Source organism: Ischnura elegans, chromosome 12 (genome assembly GCF_921293095.1).
Source record: "Ischnura elegans chromosome 12, ioIscEleg1.1, whole genome shotgun sequence".
Taxonomy (NCBI): Eukaryota; Metazoa; Arthropoda; class Insecta; order Odonata; family Coenagrionidae; genus Ischnura; species Ischnura elegans.
In genome coordinates, this window is record NC_060257.1 from 88,823,409 (window position 1) to 88,846,718 (window position 23,310).

General features: G+C 39.0%; 1 protein-coding gene across 2 annotated transcripts in view; it reads right to left on the bottom strand.

Moving 5' to 3' along the window:
* Positions 1-23,310, bottom strand: part of LOC124168917 (thrombospondin type-1 domain-containing protein 4-like) — a 351,906-nt gene that overhangs the window by 41,903 nt on the left and 286,693 nt on the right. Inside the window, exon 1 of one of the 2 annotated variants that reach the window (XM_046547308.1) lies at positions 16,301-16,474. The exons of the other annotated variant lie outside the window; for it this stretch is intronic. Within the exon in view, the coding sequence (XP_046403264.1) occupies positions 16,301-16,429 (129 nt within the window). The 5' untranslated portion in view covers positions 16,430-16,474. Of the gene's footprint in view, positions 1-16,300; positions 16,475-23,310 lie in introns of those variants that run through there. 2 annotated transcript variants of the gene reach the window in all.

Below are 23,310 nucleotides of genomic sequence, written 5' to 3' on the forward strand. Positions count from 1 at the left end.
ATTTGGTACAGGAATATTTGCATTTTTTTAACCTCAAGTATGAGAGGATCGTTAACCTTACAGACCCTTGTGCCCCCCCAAGAAAAAATCTTAGATCACACCTGTTTATATGTTCTTTCATATGCCTTCTCTTAAAAAATTGTTTACCACTGATGAAGTTAATGGATTAATCGATTGCTAATTTAAATTAAAAAAAAACAAAAGGGTTGTGAAGGGTTAACAGTTGTTGATTTATTTACCAGTTAAAATCATCAGTCAAACAGACAACAACGATGTGTAAACTTAAAGATTAATTAGATCATTATTTATGTTCATACCATGTCTAACGGTCATCCTACTACTGTCTGGAGCAGTCACCACATCTAGAGAGAATTGTATTCTAAGCCTTTCGATGTATTTTAAATGGGGAGGTTGAGTGGGAGAAAACTGTAGATTTTGAAGTCCGTTCATAAGTTGCCACCAAATTTTATGTCACTCATAGTAAGCAAGATGCGTCTACATTACAAAAAAAATGTCCGAAACATCCTGTATATAGGAACAATTCACGTGGATTGCAATGCCATGTCTGATCCCACAGCAAACGTGCTAATCTCGAGACGTAGGCAACCTCTGCGTACAGATTTGTGTTGCCGTGACGCGTTATCACAGGATAAATTATCTGCTGAATAGGGCCAGTTGCATGATTCATTTTTACTTCGCTAAATGAAAATATGATGAAATGGAGATTTCATAAAATAAACCAGGAATTTTTTAGATGCGCCGTTATTAAGAAATCAACGCTCAGAAATTCAATTTTTAAAAGTAACTTCAAATGCATTACTCGTCCCACCAACCAGATGTGACGAAACACCCCCCTATGAAAAAATTGTATAAAACCGTATAAAATTTCTATACAGTTTATACAGGTTGTATACAATTTGTATACATTGTATACAAATTGTATAAACTGTATTAATTCACATGCTGTATACAGCATATACAATTTGTATAGAATGTATACAATTTGTATACAATGTATACAATTTGTACACAATGTATACAATTTGTATAATAGTAATTCAAAGTAGGCCTCAAAAACTGAAGTCCAAAAATCAACTTAGTAGGGGACCAAAATAATGTTCCAAATTCAAGAGTTCAATTGCTTCTAAAGATCATGAAACGCGTTTTAAACAAGATTCTCGGAGATGCATCAACGCTAGTCATTCAATGCCACTTGGAAAATTTTCAACCGAGGCGTCAAAATTTTAAGTCCAAAAATCAACTTAGTAGCGGACCAAAATAATGTTCCAAATTCAAGAGTTCAATTGCTTCTAAAGATCATGAAACGCGTTTTAAACAAGATTCTCGGAGATGCATCAACGCTAGTCATTCAATGCCACTTGGAAAATTTTCAACCGAGGCGTCAAAATTTTAAGTCCAAAAATCAACTTAGTAGGGGACCAAAATAATGTTCCAAATTCAAGAGTTCAATTGCTTCTAAAGATCATGAAACGCGTTTTAAACAAGATTCTCGGAGATGCATCAACGCTAGTCATTCAATGCCACTTGGAAAATTTTCAACCGAGGCGTCAAAATTTTAAGTCCAAAAATCAACTTAGTAGGGGACCAAAATAATGTTCCAAATTCAAGAGTTCAATTGCTTCTAAAGATCATGAAACGCGTTTTAAACAAGATTCTCGGAGATGCATCAACGCTAGTCATTCAATGCCACTTGGAAAATTTTCAACCGAGGCGACACAAATTGAAGTCCAAAAATCAACTTAGTAGGGGACCAAAATAATGTTCCTAATTCAAGAGTTCAATTGCTTCTAAAGATCATGAAACGCGTTTTAAACAAGATTCTCGGAGATGCATCAACGCTAGTCATTCAATGCCACTTGGAAAATTTTCCATACCCATAGCCTCCATAGTGTCCCCTTGTCACGTTTGTAGGAAGCGGTACGAAGGTTTTACACAGTACATTGGCAAATTCATATGCAGCGATAAAATTGTATCACATACGCCCAAATTTCCTAAAAACTCGTGATTTAATATATGACACAGTAGTCATTTTGTTTCTGGATACTCTGGATAAAAAAAAATCATATCCGTTGTGGGACTATTTTCTTTTGCGGATGGGGCCATAGCCACCGAGAAAGAGAGCCCGCGGAAGGATCGCCCAGGATCGCCGTTGGAGATTACGTGGTTTATGTTGGTTTATTCCTTGGATTTTTGTGGTTAAGTTGGTGAAAATTAGAGTTTTTGTGAATAGTGAAGTTTCCGTTATTCTTTAATTTCATTCGGTGGGCTTCAGAAACTTGTTTGTGAGGCATTTTTGTTAAATATGCCTTTCTCGTGTGTGGTGCCGGTATGCGAAGGAAACACCCAAAGTTCAAGTTTTTACCTTTCCTATAGATCTTCATGGATTGAAGAAGAAGTGTATTTTGGCGATAAGAAGAGACAATTTCACCCCTACGGAAAACATTAAGGTATGTACCCTTTCTCCCTGAAATTCTTTGGACGTAATTTCTAGTTAAAAGTGGCTTCATGATGTTGATGTACAGGACTGAAAGTGGTGATTTAAAATATTGTAGCAGCAATTCATTTGGAAATTCTTGCATTTTAGTTGTGTTCGTTGTATTCGGATCTGTCGTGCAACAATTGCTCTATGAAAAATGTTCTTAATTATAATATATGCATTACTAGTATATTTTATAACTTTCATTTATAAATATATGTCTTAATATTTTTACTTAAAATCTTTTCTTTTTTAAGAAGAAGAAAAATCCAAAGAAAAGTTTCTAAAATGTTTACGGCCTAAAATGGACAGGTTTCCTAATTTTGAAACCTTAAGAATGTTAAACACGAGACTAATAAGACTGTAGTTTCCTGTCCTATGTAATCTGCTTGATACCTACAAGAGACAATTTCTTGCTACAATGAAATTTTTATATACTTCATTACTACAGTAGCAGTGCAGGAGAGCATGTCAGTCCCTGAAAAAGATGTGGAGGTGGCTATCAGAAACTCACTAAGGCACGCCAAGTGACAGCAACAACACGGTTGCAGGGGGAGAAGAAAATTAAGTGCATAAGACTTATGTAGTTTCTTGTGTTGTATTATTTCACCAAAGAAGCCCAATAAATATTGTGTATGGAATTGAAGCCTAATTTATTTAAATTATTGTCTGGACCTATTATTTAGATACTAGTATCGAACGAAATTCAGTCCTAACCTGAACGTGTCTTAAAGGTGTCCGTGTGCTGTGTGGGAAGTACTTTGTAGACGTTTATTTTTTTATGAGTAAGTGATGTTTTACTTTGAATTAATTACATGCTATTCTTAATTTCCACTGCTTAACTTGAGAATCCCCTATTTATCATTTAAAAATCTGGTATTGAATGGTTGGTTAGTTTTCAGTTTAACAATGTTTAAAGGATTATAATGTTATATTTTGGACAGCATTCACTCCATTTTTATCTATGCCTTTGTATGCATGTGGGTTCCTAGAGGAAGTGTGGTAAGGGAAATGGTCTGTTGGAATAATTTTTATGAGTGTTTCTTTATGACCTGAGATGAAATGAGGAAGAAAATGGGTAGTATTACTCCACCTATTTTGGATGAGGTTTTCCTAGGTCTTCTTTCATACAGTTCGTTTACAATTCTTATTCAGCCCATATACAGCCCATGTACAATTCTTATGCTGCCCATGTTTAATTCTTATACAGCCCATGTACAATTCTATTACAGCGTGTATGTAATTTGTGTAAAAATGCATATTTTTATACAAATTGTATATGTACACTCATTTTTGTTTATAACTTGTATACAGACTGTATAACATCTGTATAGAGATTTTATACAATTTTATACAGGTTTTATACAATTTTTTCATAGGGTAGGTCTTCTTTCACACAATCCGTATGCAATTCTTATTCAGCCCGTATAAAATTGTATACAACCCATATACAATTCTTATACAGCCTGTATATAATTTGTATAAAAATGTATATTTTTATACAAATTGTATACACTCATTTTTGTATATAACGTATACAGACTGTATAAAATCTGTATAGAGATTTTATACAATCTGTATAGAGACTGTATACAACTTGTATATAATTCTATACAGAATGTATACAAAATTTTTATACAATTTTATACAGGTTTTATACAATTTTTTCATAGGGGCCACGTGATAGAAGACAGCAACACGTAGTAGTTCTGGTGTAACATTGGAAATTTCCTCGTTCAATATGGTTTTTTGTTGCCTTCCAGAAGCATGGCTCTATACGACAAATAGTATAGACACTATTTCATCCCACGCTGCCAGAGTACGACAAATAAGAGCTCAGATTAGTTATTGTTTAAAATTTTAACGGATCCAAAACTTCAAAAGAAGTGGTTCACGGCAGCACGAAGAGACAAAATGCTCGGACCGAAAACAACTCTCTCATGCAGCGGAGATCATTTCAACGTAAGTACTAGTGTAGAGATAAATATGCCGTATCATAATTTTCTTTTCTTAAAAGGCATTCAACATTAGAAATGTGAAGTGCATTGTTCTTGACATTGATGTTGCTTTCTGTTAATACCCATTTCATTTACGAAAATGTTCTTTCAGAATATACATAATATGTATAAGAAAATTATATATAAATAATAATGAATAAAATAGAAATATATAGTTCATTATGACATCGTATCTATGCTGAAATACAGAATGGGAACGGTCCCAAAACTCAATCTAAAAAAAGGGGGTCATTTCACACATTTTCAGCTGTCTAAAACGCAGAGTAAGAATTCATGTCAGACCCCAACAAGCAGCAGCAGTAAAGACACAGATTAAGTTTGCTGCCTGATGCAAAACACTAGCATCAGGAAATGGAACAGATGGACGAATGCCACTATGAAAATATTGGACCGACGGAATGTCCTTGTTTATTGTGAAATACTCCTGAGGGTGGACCTAATATGAACTGCGACGGGAACAGTAGAGAACTGCCCAAGGAGTTTTTCTGCACAGGCACTTAAATATGTAATTATGTTTTTAATAATTAATGCTCTATGAAATTCTTTCAGTAATAATTTACAAAATATGGCAACAACAGTTTTTTTATTTAAGGGCATAAAATTTTATTTTATTTTTATTTTATTCTCAAACCACCGGGTGCTCACCAAAGCTCTTACTGGCCATTTTACACCGGGGTGTTCAACAAATGTAACAAGTACAAACGTACACAAACGACCATGCCGTGGACCGGGGAAACCTACCCAGGCGGGACTCGAACCCGCGACCTCTTGTTTGGCAGGCGAGAACGTTACCCCACCGCCACCTAGGCCGGCATATGTGTAAAATATGGAATATGTAAATAAATAATTATAAAAATCGGAAGATGGACAAACATCGTTGCATCAATGATTTTAAAATATCATCAGTTTCTGAAAACCTATTACAGTGTAATGATTTTAGCAATAATATTATAATGACAATAGCAATGATTTAGAACTGTTCTGATAGAAGTTGTTCCTCGGCTCTTTGATTTGCAGTAAAGCAGAGAAGATTTCTAATGGTTCACTAATTCACTGTTTGTTCAGTATATTTTTATGCATGAGTACTACCATGGCATAGCATAGTATTACTACCAAGGTATACGCAGGATGGAGAATTCTTATTTTGGAATTAAGGGATGACATCAATTTTGAGATACATATCATGTTTGGATTAGACTTTATCAAGGACTGGTCCATCATTGAATTTTTATTTACTACAGGTTAACGAAATCATAAAAAAATGTGTGAAGCAATGTTCTCCAAGAACATTTTCTGTGAGCATTTTACCTCTCAAGATGGCTATGCAATCTAAGAAGGCAATGAAAGAGATGACGTTGAGCTCTGAGGTTGGAAGTCCTCGGGGATCACTTCGGCATAAGGAAGAGTCCAGCCAGTCGCATATTTGCAAAGGTTCTGCCCCTTATTTATAGTTAATAGCAAGGGCTTATTTTTCGACCTTCCTCATTTGATATTAAAATGAATATCCCAATTCCACTTCGGACTACACATGTCAAGGTGGAATCAATAATTGATTGTTTTGAAGTGGAGGTAGTGAATAATACGGGTATTTGGACAATACCAATGACTTGGGCAACCTACAAAACCCATGGATCGACACCTTTGTTGGTATGCTATTCCTTTTGCCACCCTTAATTATGACCTTGACGGTGACCTTACTGGGTCAACGGTTGAATATTCGTAAATAAAAGTGTTATTTTCGGTTTTCTCGTGTCCGAAAACCTAAGAATTGACATATTGGTCAATGAAATTCACACTTTTGTCTATCTCGATTTTTTTAACATTGAAACCCCATAAGGCAAATTCAAATTTTTGGTTTGGACCCACTTTGTGAGGTCAAAAGGTCAAAATTGTAAAATTTTGCTTACACTCAACAAAACTTAGGACCTTTCCCCATAAGTGTGACAATTTTCATGAATATTGCTCCATGCAAAGCTACTAAAATTACAGGTCAAAAATGACACACGACCCTTGGGACAGTCTGTATGATAAAAATTCTTGCTATGGTCCTGCATCCCCAACCGCTTATTTTCCCTCAGCTCCCAATCGTAGCCGGAGCTGCATCCGGGCACAAAACACCGAGATTTACCCATGATATTTCGTAAATATCTTACTGGTGGAGAAATACTAAAAAAAACACCAAAATCGGTGAAATTCTCGGCTCACAGAGGATGATAACAGCCGATCACTCATAAGCCGCCACTGACAACAAGCCAAATGAAGGGGATGGTAGTGTCGGTCGCGCCACAAGTGGCAAAAGTTGGAGTTTGAATTAATGCGCGGGACCGTGTTCAAATTATGACTGCTACCGCCACCTAGTGGGGCCTCCTTAGTAATGTAAACTCTATGCATAGAGGTATCCTCTATGAGTCCAACGGCCAACCCAACATAGAGGCGCTGGTGGAGCCTGTGTTTCTGGGCAGTCTGCTGGGTAAGCTACTGGGCATGAAACTATCTTTTCAAGGCATTTAGAAATGGCACAAAGTAATGATATAGGGCGGTAAACACAAGGGGAAGACGGACTTTTGACTTTCTTAATCGGGCGAATAAGGGAAGATTTCCAAAGTGTGGGAAAAATTCCAGACATCAGCGAAGGGTTGAATATTTCAAGTAGAGCAGGAGTCACAACTTCAGAAGCAACTTTCAAATATTTAACAGAGATGTCATCTATACCAACTGAATTAGATTTCGACGCAGTGAGTACCTTACGCAGAGCGTCTGGCGTTAAAGTAAAAGTTTTTATCATTATAAGGCACAAAGGTGACAAGAGAAGGAAGGTTTGTCAGGCGAGCATCAGCTGAGTTCAGGGGAGGAATACCACTCGTTGCAAAGTAGTTGTTTAGTTCATTTAAAGAGAACTCGCTTACGATTGAATAGGAAGGAACACTCAAAATTAGAAATTGGATTTCGTTATTTTAAACCAAAAAGATATGAATGAAAAACACACACGCCAAATTTCAGAGCTCAAATTCGATTTTTAACCGAGATAAGTAGCTTTAAAAGTCCGCTACGAGCTTTGGCCACGCCCACGACGCGAAACGTATTTCTATTGGCTGACGTCGTGTGACGTGTGAACCTCATGAATGCCGCGGGAGTTACGCTTGAAGAAGCCGTAAACACATTGGGTTCGTGGAAATAGCGGCCAAAAGTTTATCATCATGGTGAAAAAAACGTTAACTTTGCTCTTGCTGATTCTCGAAATGTACTGACATTATCAACCGGGGCTCGATGAACAATTTTTTTTGTCTTAAATAGAATCATTCCATTGAAATGAAACTTCTTAAGATGAAATGTTTACAGTTTTGATAGAGACAGTAATCACGGCAATAGACCTCTGGACACCTATCAAGGTAAAGACCTTTCGGAAAAGTACGTGTAATTATTAACCTAAGTGGTATAACACTTTGGCCGTATAATCTTGCATTTTTTTATTTCGAGCATTTAAAATAGCTGTCACTTGCCATGCAAGAAGAACGTATTTCGCACCACTGCCATCTTGAATGACGTCAGCTTATGCAATAGTGTTGTTCGCGTCCGTGCGCATTACTGTAGAGGAGGTAAAGAATTAGTGATATTGTGGATATTACGCCGTTTTTGTTGTCGTACGTATTTCGTCGATTTGTCGAAGCGCAGCTATAAGTATTGCATTGTGCCTATGTGCAGTAATACTAGTGGGAATGCCTCAAATAAGTATTTTCACACGGTCCCCCAAGACGGTGAACGACGAACTGTTCGGATGAAAAAGTGCCGACGAATTTCAGTTTCTTGATTTATTACGGTACTTTCTAAGAAAACTCGAATATCATTAACTGAAGTAATTCTCTCTTGAAACTAGGGAAAGACTGGAGTTAACAATGTTAGAGTAACTCGAATATATGCTTTCAAAACCAAATTAATAAGTACCGGAGAACCCTATAGCTCTTTGATAGGTAACAAATGTAATAATAATAAGCGGTTAGTTTTATCTCCTATATTTTTGCCGCCGGTAAAGAATGTAAGGAACAGCAACAGAAAAAGGGGTATTTGTTTATCCCACTAAGTTACTTAAAAGTGAAATTTTGAGCAAGTGGGCCACTTCGAAGAAGTTCCATATTATATTTTCCACACTTCAGGAAATACTAATTGTTAGGTCTATTAAATCGGAGATTTCACCGCTTAAAAATTTCATCAGGTGGTTCTACACAAATAAATAACGGGAAAATTTGTTTACCTTAAAATGCCAAATAAAAAAGATACAATACCACTTAAGAGTAAAGTCTTCCGTACCCAAACTGGCTATGCAATCCTTACACGAAAGAGTCAAAACTTCGCTTTCGCCGCTCTCCTCCAAAAGACGGGCTTCAACAACATAGGCCTTCAATCGAACCTACGAATACGAGCACGGACGTTGCATTCATTTTTATCACGCTTAACTTGCACGTAACCTATAGCATCATCGCCGTATTCTTCTCGTCCGACTCTATGTGAAAAAAAAAGATTTAGAAACGTTAGCATCAACTAATACCCTAAGAAAATCAATTTCCAATCGTGGCGATATACTCACCTAGCCATCTTCACTCTCCGGGTCTCAGAATTTATGTAGTTACTATTTCTACTTATGAATGTAAACATTGAGGCAATTGAGACTTTAGGCAAGTTTCTCGCGTCTCCCTTATCGAAACCAGGATCCATGATGCCCACAGAAGCAAAATAATATCCCTAGTAACTTTTTCACTCTTCGGAAAAGCACGTCACGGCGATATTATGTACACTTCGCAAAGAGAAACGCTAACGAAGTGCCGATCCGTGCTGAAGACCTTGCAAATACGCCGAACCCCCATGAATTTCATGGGACCGCCGCATGGTTGCATGAGCTGACGTCATATTTCCGTCAGCCAATGGAAATACGTATTGAGGTGGGAGTGTCTGCTGATGAGAAAAGCCTCCTTTTCTTGCAATTAAAAAAATTTCCATGGAAAATTATTACATAAAATAAACGTTTTACGTATCTATATATTTATCCTTATTGATTTTTTAGAACATATTTGAAGGCAAATTAAAATTTTGTCCAGAGGTCTATTATAGTGGATGCTTTAATTTGTGGAAATAGCATCGTAAAATCCTTTACTTATTAATAGTTTTTTGTTTCCGGATGTAAATTATGAAATAAATTTAAAAATGTGCTATAGTTATAGTTGTTTTCTTGCTCTCTGTAGTGATAAAGTTCGGAGTTCTCTCTGTTTCGTTTGGGATTAGCATTCAAATATCGTTGGAACAGCATTTTTAAAGCAGAGGCCTTGCTTTGGTCAACTGTCTCCGGATAATAGGAAAATTGCATACTTTTTATAAACAGTATGCTGATATACTACAGTAAACACTTAGTACCGCAATATACTTTTTTCCACTTAAAATTCAGTTTATACACTAGAAAATGACTCCCAAAAGTCTCCCGAGTTTCGCGGGCAAAAAAATACCGCCCCCACTAATCTTAGGCCGTGACGTCATAGTTCAGTAGGAGTCCAAGATCCAAGCCCAGTAACTGCAGGTTTGGAAGAGCCACGTTGCGTTTAAAGGAGAACATGGCTAAATAAGGAAAAATTACAAGTGGTGCATTGTTCCTCTGTGCAATAACACCCCAGAAAAAATTTTCGTCTGCATTTCCACTGAGGAAATTAGAAGAAAAGCCTCGATGTATGCCGTCTGTCGGGATGAGCGTTACGGAAAAATAAGAGTAAAATAAACGGAATGATAAACCCGTGTGCTATGTGAGCGAAGATAACTTTAATATAAATAATATTTCCATATTTCATCGACTGAATAACTTGAAACTGAGATTTTTCGATAATTCGGCCGCCGTAGAATAAAAACTCAACTTCTCAACAAAAATCGAGATAGGTGTTTCTCGATGGCTACGACGGACTCAAATTATTTATGGCACTTGTTCAATTTCAGTTACGGAAGGATATAGAAAATTCCATGATGTTCAAAATCAAGGGAGGAAATATGGAAATATAGAGCAACGTTGATCCTCATGCATTCGAGTGCCAGCCAAGAAGACAGCGTTTTCTTCTACTGTCGGCGTCAAAATGATGTGCCACTGTACTTTGCAAATTAATATCCTTGCTTCGCTGCATGCTATAATAATGAAATATACGTCATTTTAAAGGAAATTTTATCCTAAATTCTGATTTATTTTATTGAAAAAAAAAATTCAAAAATGTAGACACACCAGTGAAATAAATGACTCCGCGCACCGAAAAATTAGCCGTTTTGTCAACTTCATGAACTTTGTAACTCAACCTAGGGAAAACTACTACGTCTGCAGCATTCATCTTCCACAATAATTTACACTCATCGGTGCGGATTAATAAAATGGCTTTTGGGTATTTTTATAACTTATATTTTGTTATAAATTAATGAAAATATTTAAACATTATCTTGTCCCATAGTTTAGTGAGAATGTATAGGAGACGCATTAAAAAGGCAGTTGTAGATGGAAAAAGAATGGAATCCAGAGGTGGTGGAATGGAATCAAAAAAATGAATCGCAGCATTCTTTGATTTTATTCTACGGCGCGCCGTTGCTTGCTTTTCAGAAAAAGTTGAGTCACAAGAAGACTGTTCCATGTACCTTGATTTGGAAACTGTGAAGAAGAAGATATGTGTGGATCAGCAATTTCCATTTAGTTGCTTGTCAGGATAAACCAAGGATCCATTTAAATGTTGTCAGGCCATTGGATAAAGTAGGACTGATGTGCACCACAGGGGAAATGGGGTGTTTGAGGGAAAGTCAAACCCAAAGTTTCCCAAAGAATGTGCAGTAGGGCGGATCGCAAAAATCGATTTTTTTCAAATCCATCTGGCCCAATGAAAAAAAGTTGTGGGACCGATCAAAAATAAGGCCTGAAAAATTTGAGACCTCTAGGTGAACCCCTGACCCTCGCTCAAATGCAATTTAGGGGGGGAAGGTCGAAATTCGAAAAATATAGTACTTGATGGTCATTTCCTATAGATTTTGCCGAGTTACTGCCCTTTTAGGGCAAAAATTTCGTGCATTTTGACGTATCTGCCACCATTTAGCCACAAAATGCCTAATTTGAGTCCGCGCCCGCGAAGAAATTATTCCAACGCCCACGCAGCGTCGCGGATACAAGAGCCGCAGGCCGATCCCCTCCCCTCCCCGCTCGCTTCTACCCCTCCCACGCCTCAAATACAGCAAAATTCATCCCGCGTAGGCTGCTAGGAGGTCATTTATCTTTGATAATATAAATCGGAAGATGGTAGAAGGTAATAAAGGAAGCTTAGTGAGACGACTTGTTCCTTATTAGGCGCCTCGTCGAGGTTAAACAAATCGATGTTACCAACTTTTAGAGAAGTGATGAAATATTTTTAGATCCGAGAACGCAGGAAATGAGCCTACGGTCCATGAAAAGGCCTCTAGAGTGGCTATAAAGGTGTGCGAACTATGGTGACGCTTCCCTTCCATTATGTGTGTGACTAAATAGATTTAGCGGTACAACAGGAAGTACTAAAACTTACGGAAAATGCGAACATGCCAAAAGTAGTGTTTTTGCTTAAGTACAAACCTGAAACACTTTTGAAAGAACATTTGAAATTATGCGATATTTTTGCGTGTAAGTGGAAGAAGGAGCATAATGTTTCCCAATCCTAATGAAGAAGTATGTTGAGAAACCAGCGGATGAAACCAAAGATGATGGCTGCTGGATTGAGTCCTAAAGAAACTCGACAACTGAGGAAAAAAAATAGAATCGTCGGAGAGTGTTGAGTTGACATCGTCAATTCTTGTATGGGGAAATAGTATCAACAATTTTCTTCATCAATTCATCCGAAGAAAATTAAACTAAAGAGAAATCGTCCGATTTTTATCTCTACGTTCCTCATCAAATAAAAATTCAGGACTAAACTCAAACTGGAACTTCTGCGTGGAAAATGCGTCTGCCATATGTGATAGAGCGATATGCAAGAACCAAGAAACAGCAATGACCGTCCCCGCAACTTTAGTTGACGCAAAAATCATAGCTTCGTAAGAAACATCCAAGGTAGCTTGCAAGAATTACTTACGTAGACAGAAAAAGATGCTAATTATTGTGAATACGAAAAGAGAGGTATCAAAGGGTGTCAACAAAGGGCTACATTTTTATGGAGTGAAAGACTATACTTTTGTCTGATGAAAAAAGGCAAGAGCACTTATCAATCCAAGTTTAGAGGGGAATGTGTGATGTTAGTTGAAGAAACAGGGTCCCACTTTTGGGTTTGCCTCCCCCGTCGGAGGATTAGCAAAAGTTATAAAATCTGCGATTCTCGATTCCTTTCCGAGTGAAAATTAGATACACAAAAATAAAAAGAATTTGAATGCGATGGTGATTACCGCCCAAAAAAGGGGCATCATCCCTATGCTACAAGCATAATTCCAACATCCCTTGCTATGTGAGTAAACTTTCAGGATTCCCACCGGGTTAAATTTTCCATGATGGCAAAAGTTTCAAGCTCCGACTCGGGGCTCATCATCAGGGATAAATTTCGTTGAAACCCGAGAAGAATTTACCGACATCATTCGCCGGGAAAGCATCAAATCATATTTCATCCCTTATAGAGGTCTATTTGCTAATTGCACTATGTTGACTTAGATTTGCGGCATAAACATTGGGAGGGCAATCTAAGGACCGAATTTGCGTTGTTGCAAGTATGCGTTTGGCGGCCGATCCGAGATTTTTTAAAGTGCTGGATTTTAATATCAACTTTAAGGACTACTCGCTGATGACATATTGGAGATAGACCACAGTATATATAGGCTACATCTGACCGTAGTGCTGTGGATTTTCAAAAATCTATTGATGAACTTTCAAATTTGAAGTTAAATATTTCTTTTTATTATAGATACGGACGAGAGATTCGTGAAGAAATTCACCAAAACTTTGTTGACAACAGCGAAAGACGAGGAAAGACACTGACATAAGAAATACAGATTGGAAAGCAAGTAATTGAAAAAATCTTTCGTGATTATTCCTCCAATGACGATACTGACACATTAAATATTTAGACTAACGAAGTAAGACGCTTTTGGTGTGAATTTTGGTGCATTTGGCGCGTGGGAGAAGCTTGCGGGGAGGGGACGCGAGCGGCTTTCGCCCAAAATCCATTTAATCACATCTGTCGGACAAAGCCGAAATTGGAGCGCATATCCGAAGTTAGCACACCTTTATAGCCACTCTAGAGGCCTTTTCATGGACCGTAGGCTCATTTCCTGCGTTCTCGGATCTAAAAATATTTCATCACTTCTCTAAAAGTTGGTAACATCGATTTGTTTAACCTCGACGAGGCGCCTAATAAGGAACAAGTCGTCTCACTAAGCTTCCTTTATTACCTTCTACCATCTTCCGATTTATATTATCAAAGATAAATGACCTCCTAGCAGCCTACGCGGGATGAATTTTGCTGTATTTGAGGCGTGGGAGGGGTAGAAGCGAGCGGGGAGGGGAGGGGATCGGCCTGCGGCTCTTGTATCCGCGACGCTGCGTGGGCGTTGGAATAATTTCTTCGCGGGCGCGGACTCAAATTAGGCATTTTGTGGCTAAATGGTGGCAGATACGTCAAAATGCACGAAATTTTTGCCCTAAAAGGGCAGTAACTCGGCAAAATCTATAGGAAATGACCATCAAGTACTATATTTTTCGAATTTCGACCTTCCCCCCCTAAATTGCATTTGAGCGAGGGTCAGGGGTTCACCTAGAGGTCTCAAATTTTTCAGGCCTTATTTTTGATCGGTCCCACAACTTTTTTTCATTGGGCCAGATGGATTTGAAAAAAATCGATTTTTCCGATCCGCCCTAATGTGCAGTTCTATGTTGCTCTTTCCCCAGTTAAAACCAAATAGAAATTGGATTGGGATGATATTTTCACCACGGGTTCCAGTGATAGTGAGAGTGCAGGTGATCATGGTCATCGTCGAAGGTCATCCCTCTAGGATTTCCGATACGGAATTTTTAAGTGACAACCGATCGCAATGACGATGAGCTCGCCTTTAGAGTAGGTTTCAGACATATCGTGAGAAAAGCTCCCAAAATGTATTAAAGACTCTGTTTGGAAAACATTCACATTTTAATGCTAATTTAGGAAGGATTTCGTTACAAAAGTAACTTCTTAACACCTGAAGACGTTGTGTATATTATATTGATCGAAGTGCGATTGACCGATTCTTTCTGCAGAATAGGAAGTGGCTTCGGGGTTTTGAGTCACAATATGATAGATTATGTTGGAAGTTCGTCTATATTATCGCTACTAAATTGAAACAATTAATAGTCTGGCTTCCTCAGATTCCAGTCTTAAAGAGCTTCCTGTCGCCTTCCAGGTAAGGTATTTTTTTGTTGAAAGTATCATCGACAGCTTCGAGGTGGAAAATAAGTTCACCATAAGACTCGACCGGACCGCCAAAAGAATACACATTTCACATGAGTATACGCTTTCGCCAATATTACACGCAAGTCTCACTTTGTTATGAACTATAAAACATTTCAGATGCACATCAGCTACCTTTCCATTTCTCGGCATCGACTTTCGGCGCCGACGAAGTCACAGTTTCGCTAAAATATCCTGGTATCATGATGGAATCAGTAACAGGAAGCTTGCTAAGATTCGCTTTCAATGGAGGAGAAATAGATCAAATAATAGCCCTGAAGTCACAATGAACAACTCCGATACGTCTGCACTTCAATAAATGAATCATAACCACGCCGTCGCTTGTATTCAAGTATGCAACCTCTACTATGGCCGTGCCGCCGTGCCTCCTCGTACTGAATAATGAAGTCACTTTTCTACCAGCCAATCATCGGGCGTTTTCGATTCTCACTTGTATTTGAAAATTCTCGTGAACTTTGATGCATTAAATATCGCAAACCACATCATAAAATAATTTTAAAAAACTTTCACTGTGGAATGCAAACATATATTTTTATATAATTTTAGGGCTCTTGATTATATCTGAAACATATGCAAGTTCCCTATTCTTCAAGTCAGTTTCGTACTATAAAAAATGGTAAGCAGTTGTCATCAAAATGATAGAGGAACTCAGAGATGGGGATTTTTACGTGAAAATATCCGTTAGTTCCCGTTTTCCGTTATATTTACATCTGACAATGAGTTACACTTACAATCACTTTCAAAAGTTTAAGGACAAAGTTTGTGGCACCAATTATGCTTCTAAAGATAATTTAGTATCCTATACTACTTTCGTAGTTTTCTGTTGTGCTCCACTATCATTCCGCTTGTGAGTGAATATATATTGTGACGGAAAACGAAACGTCACATATTTTATAGGATGAGGAGGGCAACAATGGCCCCGAGTAAGGAATGATCGAACCATCGTTAATTACTTTTGAGACACCAAAATATATTTTCCACTTGCATATCATACATGAACTTATCAAAATTAGTTACCCAGATGAAGATGAGGTGAACAAAAGTGCAACGATATGATATGACTAATTCATCCCCCCCACCAAAAAAAGAACAATACATGATATTATATAGAATATGGTGGGCTAGGTTCACAATATGCCCAAATCAAGTCTTTGGGCTGCTTGCGTTATCACACTGAATAATATTTCTGACACTGAGTCAATAGTTTATCGAAAGATACGGCGCGCCGGGACAGAGAGAGGGAACCAATATTCTGGCTACCCAATTTGGGAAGTGATTTGGGGTCTTGGCGAACAAGTACGGGGACGGGTCGCTAACTGCGACGTTCTTACGGTTATTGTCGGAGCCGGATCAGTAGAAGCCATCAATGAGGCGACGAGTCGGACCCAAGTGTTCGCGGGATCGAGGGCGGTCTCCCTCCCGATCTCTGGGCGTTGGTCTCGTCTGTCGCTTGTCTGCATTCACTCTCCGCTTCAGGTGTACCGTAGAACGATCACTCTCTTTCTCTCTCCGTCGTCGACTTCGCTATCATTTCTCGCCCGCTGATATATACCCAGTTGGAGGGGAATGACGCACTAGGGATGGGGTTTTTGAGGTGAGAGGGGGTTTCACTGCCTCGCCGGAATTTCTGTTTTGTTTTTGGCCACTAGTCCCAGCCAACTGGCTGTCGTTGTTGTTTGTTTGTATGTTTATCCTGATGTAAAATCAGTAATTCAGTTGGTGTGGGGTTTCACTGTGCCTCTCACGTCGAGTGGGTCAACCAGCGGTCCGCGTTGACCAGCACAAAACACTTGTGAATCACACATTCATACTGGCAGAGGCATGACATAATCTACCCACACACATATTCATAGGCACGCTCACTCACACGTACGCGATCATCCCCTGCTCGGGTTATCGCTCACTGAAAAACGAAATACCAGACATATGGTCGGTATGTCACAATATATATGCACTCAAAGGGATACATTATTTTATACTGCAAATTTATCATTCCGCTTCTATTTATGCAGGATGTATTAATTATTTCGTATGCATTTACTGCATACTTTAACCGGTTTTCACCCTTCTTTTTTATAATACTTGTTTTTGAGTAATTCAATGCTACCGAGGCGGCCAAGTGGCCATCGATTTGAGCTGCGCTAGTAAAGGTTGAGGGATCGGGACTGTCTTTCATAATTTTTCCAGCTTTTTCTCACGTTTTCTTTCTTATTTACAAGTTTTTTGTATTCGTAATTTCGCTGTCATTGCTAATACGCTTTCATTGAAGCTAATGAAATTATTTTAAATAAAAAAATGGTGGATAAAATAATGACGTCGGCATTAACGTACAGTTCGAAGTCTAGCGAGAGGAGTCACACATTACATTGTATAATTTGACACTTATTCTTTTTCGATTGATGATAGTACAACCTATTTGCCAGCATTCATTCAGTATGCATTTGCCTTTGGTTTCTCTGTTTTGCTGTAAGATTAGAAAAGTTAAAAAAGAAAGAAAAGTTATTATTTACTATTTGTGCTTCTATTTATAAACCTTGCGGCACCGTGACTCAAATGTGCTTATTTCTGCTTGTTATGAGTAATACGATATCGTAGTATTTCCTACAGTACAAATTTGTGATTATGATGTATTAATTTGTACTATTTGACACATCACCAGGTGAGAGTCAAAGACCCTTTCCGTTACAGTTGTTGGCTTTTAATGCGCAAGATAGAAACAAAGAGTGAATACCTGGGCAAACATGTAGTAAATGCACACGAAATAATCATTCAATTCAACATAAATTGAAATATAATGATATATTTGCAATTAAAAAATAAAATTTCCCGTTAAGCGCGTAAGTATTTAAGTATATGCGAACTTTTGCGATGTGTGGCCAAAGACAACAAAAGGAGTATTGGAAACTAAATCCCATTGAGAAGCAGAAGAGACTTACATTAAAATGGCCCTGACAAATTCTATAACAGCCCATCTCTGAAGGAATATGCTGTCTCCGCGCAGCGTCGTACCACTGCCTTCCTCGGTCTGGGTCGTTTGGCACAAAAAAATACTTTTCTTGAGTTTAACGAGAGGTAGATTCGCATTAGGCACACAACAGTACACGTAAGGTTTCCTCCCACTCATTTCAAATTCTCCCTTTCATCTACCATTTATTTATACTCGAAATAACGCCTACGAGAATGCACTCCTTATGCAAGCAATACAGATATCATGAGGTTTACACGTCATCAACACGTCGCCCGAGAAATACGTTTTTGGCGCGGAATTCAAGTTGAATCTTCAAACTCTTCTAGGGGCGAAATTATTCAGCGCTCAATGGTAAAATTTGGTGAGAGGCTTCCTTAGACCCATTGCTTTATAAATCAAGCATAATATTTGGTGGTTTAATCCCTTCTATTGTCCGGTTTACTCCCAGGTTTTTAAGAGTTTTCCAGAGTTCATTGGGATAGGCTGGTTTAGAGGGAGCATTTGTGTAGTACTCTCTTTTTGAGTTCATCAAGGACTTTTTCACAAGGTTGCGTTGTATGACAAATAATTGGTAAGAGGCAGGATTTTTCGTCTGAACGAAAATGCGTTTAAGTCTGTCTCTTTCTTTGATTAGCTCCTTTATTGCTGCGGTAAACCATGGAGCTCGGGAACCGTTAGGCTGTATGAGTCGTTTAGGGGCATGACGATCAAGGCAGTCATGGAAAACAGAGTTGAAGCTTTGCAGCATTGTATTAACATTGAGAGAATAGCACACATATTTCCAATCAATGCTGAATAAGTCATCTTGGAAAGTTTCAACATTGAAACACGCATTACTTCTAATAACCAGAGGAGGCTGAGATTTTTTGGTAACATTAAATTTATAAGTTACCACAATTTTATCATGGGCCGACAGAAATGGAACTGGAGATTGACTAAAGGAGAGACTTTATCTTGCGAGTCAACAATGAAAAGATCGAGGAGCGTGTGGCTGTTCTCAGTATTATGAGTGGCATTCAACGGTAGAAGGTAAAGATCATTGGAATATATAAAATTATGCAAGAATGTGCTGTAACAGGTCGCGGAACAAGTCTGCATTGAGATCACCAACAATTATAATATTTTTAACCGTTGGGCTAAATTTAGAAAATACATTTTCAATGTCTGACATGTGCCCAACCTTTGGGGGTCGGTAGATAATGAATAGGTAATAGAAGTTTAGAAAGATTTACCCCAGCTATTTCGATGACCAGGAACTCGGGTCGTTTCTCGTAGACCTGAGGCGATGTATTTAAGACCTTTGAGTGCAGCCTTTGGTGCATAAAGGCACCGACTCCACCACCAACTTTGTTAATCCTGTCGTGACGGATGAGGTGATAGTTGTCCAGTCCCACCATATCGTCAGAAATGCTTGGCTTCAACCACGTTTCAGTCAAGCAAATGATATCAGCTGGATTACATGTGAAGTGGTTTCGAAACTCGTCAATATGACCCATCAGAGACTGACAGTTAACGAGGCTTACTGTTATTTCACTCACAGATGTTTTGACTTTGGGAAGCAGCGGGGGGGCCTCATGTTAATAGATATTACTAAGGTCTTCTTCCTTGGAGATATTAAAAAAATACGCTCACCACCGTCGCGAACTCGCGTATAGACACGACCATTGCGTACCCATAAATATTTAATCTTCCCTTCCGATTTTAAGTCTTTGGCGGCGGCGTACATCTTCCTGTTTAGTGGGGTCATCGATTCATTTATATATGAACGAGCGCAGCTTGGGCCGGCGTCGGTGTTTATGTCACCAAGTGTTAAGTTGGGCTTGTTTCGCTTGGCTTGAATGAAGGCATTGGCAGTGCCAGACCTCACAAAACGTACAATTATTGGGGTCGGTTTCGGAGACTGGGAGGAACTAAATGAGCTTGCAAGGGGTTTTAGTCGATAGGAAAAGTCGATGTCTTTGTTAAGGCCAAGGCCAACTTTGCACACTAGTTGTTCGACATTCTCTTCATTCGAGACAGGGATGCCACGGATCTCTATGGTATTACGTAACCGGTCTTGTTCCAAACGATTTAGTTGTTGTTCCAAGTCACCGAGGTTTTTCTTGAGGCTCGTATTTTCACAAGTCAAGTGACTCAGCGACGCGTTTATTTGGGCTAATGAGGAATGCAAAACTTCAAGCGATTTAGTGTAATCACTGAACTTATCTTGCCTAGTAGTAGAGATAGAGTTGCGTATAGCAATCTGCTCCTCGCGGATTTCTCTAACTGTAATTGCGGCACAGCTGATGTGATAGACTTCACGGCACCTATCACAAGAGACAGAGGGGTTGCCTCGTTTGATTGTGTGCCTGCAAGTAGCACAGCTAGGCATTTCGTAAGACAGGAGCGAAAAACGAGCAAGGTTCTACGATCAACTCCGTTCAAGAGCTGAGCAGCGACTATATGATAGGCATCTCCTTACATAAGCAAGTCCTCAATTTGCTAATATCTTTTGTTTTAAGGTTGTGAATAAAGATCCAACCTGTACAGTGGCGCCGACTCCACGGGGCCTGAGGGGGCCCGAGACCCCTCAAAAGTTTGTTATGGGCGTGAGGAAAATATGTGTCAGGCTTGTCGATTTTCCCCGGAGTGTTCAGATAACGATATTCGAGTTATCAGGGCTCTATTGTTGATCATATGACTCAAGTAAAATGATTAAAAAACTTAAAAGTCACTATTTATAAAATTTCCCGGGGAAAGATCCCCAGTTTGCCCCCCCCCCCCAATATTTTTTGTAAGTCGGCATCCCTGAACCTGTATCTCTTAAGTTAAGGGAATTCCCACTCAGAAACCCTCATTAATGTATTAATTAACCAATCTCCGTTTGTACTGTTTCTCCTGTTCTGCTTTCGATTCCCTATGACAGACTATCTCGCTATTTATGTTAGAATAAAAATTTAAAACTCCATATGCAAGTTTTGTTACTTGGCCTACATTGAATATACAGATTCGTGGTACTCGAGCATGCTGTGTTGCTGTATTGCATGCTGTGTTTTGGAATACTACTACGAGTGATTTCTAGCTCCCAGCCGATTCACATCATTCTCAGTTGTCACGATTCCAATTATTTCCCCAACTTAAACTTTCCTGGCTTATTAGACAGCTGAAAATTCATTGATAGTTATTAGAAATTTGATCAAACTTTAGTCTGCATCCCCTCCTCTGGCGTTCCCATACTTACGCGAACATCTATTAAGTAGGCATTTAATAATGTATTGACGTTGTCATGCCCTTCATATATTTCTGAATGACCCATTCTAATTTTTTCTTAATTAAATAAGCTATCTAACTCTTGTCCATTCTCAAGACGTGCTCCCACTTCTTTCTCAAATTAGGGTTTTTTTGGGGAATCTGTGTTGAGAGACAGCTTTTGTCTCACACTGGTTGGTGCAATTATAAACGCCGCACATTTTGTTGCTCATGAACTTCTCCTTCTATGTTTTTCATCATAATGCTTTTGATATTCGGCTAAACTGTATAGTGCTGGACAGCTATCGTTTCACACGAACAAACGTACTAACGCAACCGATCACCTCTATACGGCCATGACAACTTAATTAGTGCTGCCACCTGGATTCCCATCCGGATGCCAGGTGGTTTCCTATTATTTTTTATTTCCCAAATCGAAGGATTATTACTCCTCGAGTACCTATGTAGTTCACGCTTTTACATTTTTAAATGACGGTATTAAATTTTCGCGATTAAATGAAAAGTGAAAAATTTCAAGCGCGCGAAAACGCGATGGCTAAGTATGAATGCTGGGAAAAGCCCGCGTGAAGTCTGGTTGCTGCTGTGTGAGGCCACCTGGGTACGAGGCTATGAGCGCCGAGGCGCTGCGACGCAGGCGCAGGCAGGTGATTCCACATTCAAGTCTCCTGATAGGTAAGTATGAGTCATCATGTGCGTTTAACAGACGATAGTGTAATTACTTCCAATGTTGTGTTTAAAGAGGTCCTCAATTTGTACATGAACATTCCAATTAAATTTGTACATAAGACCCTGCTTTTGTTTCTACATTTTAAAATTAGAAACGCGCCTATCCCTCTGTGGACCTGCATTGAAAAGAGCGGGGGAAGCCCGCTGGGAACGGGCGAATCACGCTCGTAATACATAAAAGCCGAAAAAGCATGTTGAATCGCAACTTGCTCCAGAGCCGTAAGACGGCGTGTAAAGAGGTCTATGCAGGGGCGGATCCAGGATTTCTTTCTGGGGGGGGGGGGGGGGGCACAAGCAAGGCCGTATCCAGGATTTTGTTCTGGGGGGGGGGGGGGCACAAGGATACCTCGCAAATCAAAACGAACGCAATGAGAATGTGACCGTATCTTCCATATTTTTAAGGGTCTGGGGGGCACGTGCCCCCGTGCCCCCCACCCCCCCCACCCCCCCCAAATCCGCCTATGGGTCTATGCTTAGCGTGTAAGATATCATTTAAGTTTTAGACTACACTAATAATGGTGCTTTAAGTTTTAAGTGTGTGGCAATGAGACATATTAAGAGTTAATAATGTTTTTATCTGTCTATCTGTGCATGTCAAGCACATTGCGCCTTAACTCAGCAATTCCAATATTGCGCCTGACGGAAGGTTAAGAGACGTTTCCCTGAGCTCTGTGCCTCATGCATGCATTGGTAATCTCAGACGATGTAAAACTCCTATCTACTCGAATAGAAACTAGGTCTCTGTGACCTCACGTGGAGTGGCTACGCATGGGCGCCAATCTGGCCTTTTTCAAATGCGGTTAAAATTGACCGTTGCCATTCGTCTAAACTGAGATTTATAAAACCAAATAATTTTTATATTATAAATGCAATAATGGTGGGTAACGAATCGCAATCAATGACTTTCGTTTTCTTTGATGATGGAAACTACCCAATTCTATCCCAAAGAAGGTTGATTTCTTTTGTCTCTTCGGTCGCATTTTAATCGGTTTTCAAATATTTCCGCGGCGCGGTGATGTGTGCAATGCGATCCACTAATTTACAATTTTAGCAGCACAATGTTTGCAATTATGAGGAACGACATTGAAAAGATCACATCACCCTGTATATTGATTTCGGTTGATGCCGAAATTTCCCCGTGAAACTCGGATCAATTTGTCCGTCAGCGACGCGAGTGGCGACTTTTGTAAACCCATTTCAATGCGCGGTGGGCGACAACACATTCAGAGGCCTTAGACTGGAGGATCTTCTGCATTTCAACCCGTTAACGCCTAGTCGTACCGAATGGTACCAGCTGATAGTGCAGTGCTAAACGTAATTTTTTGTCCTTTATTATTATTATTATTATTATTATCAGGGTTTTTGAGAATTTGAATTGATAAGAATACTTTCAACAAC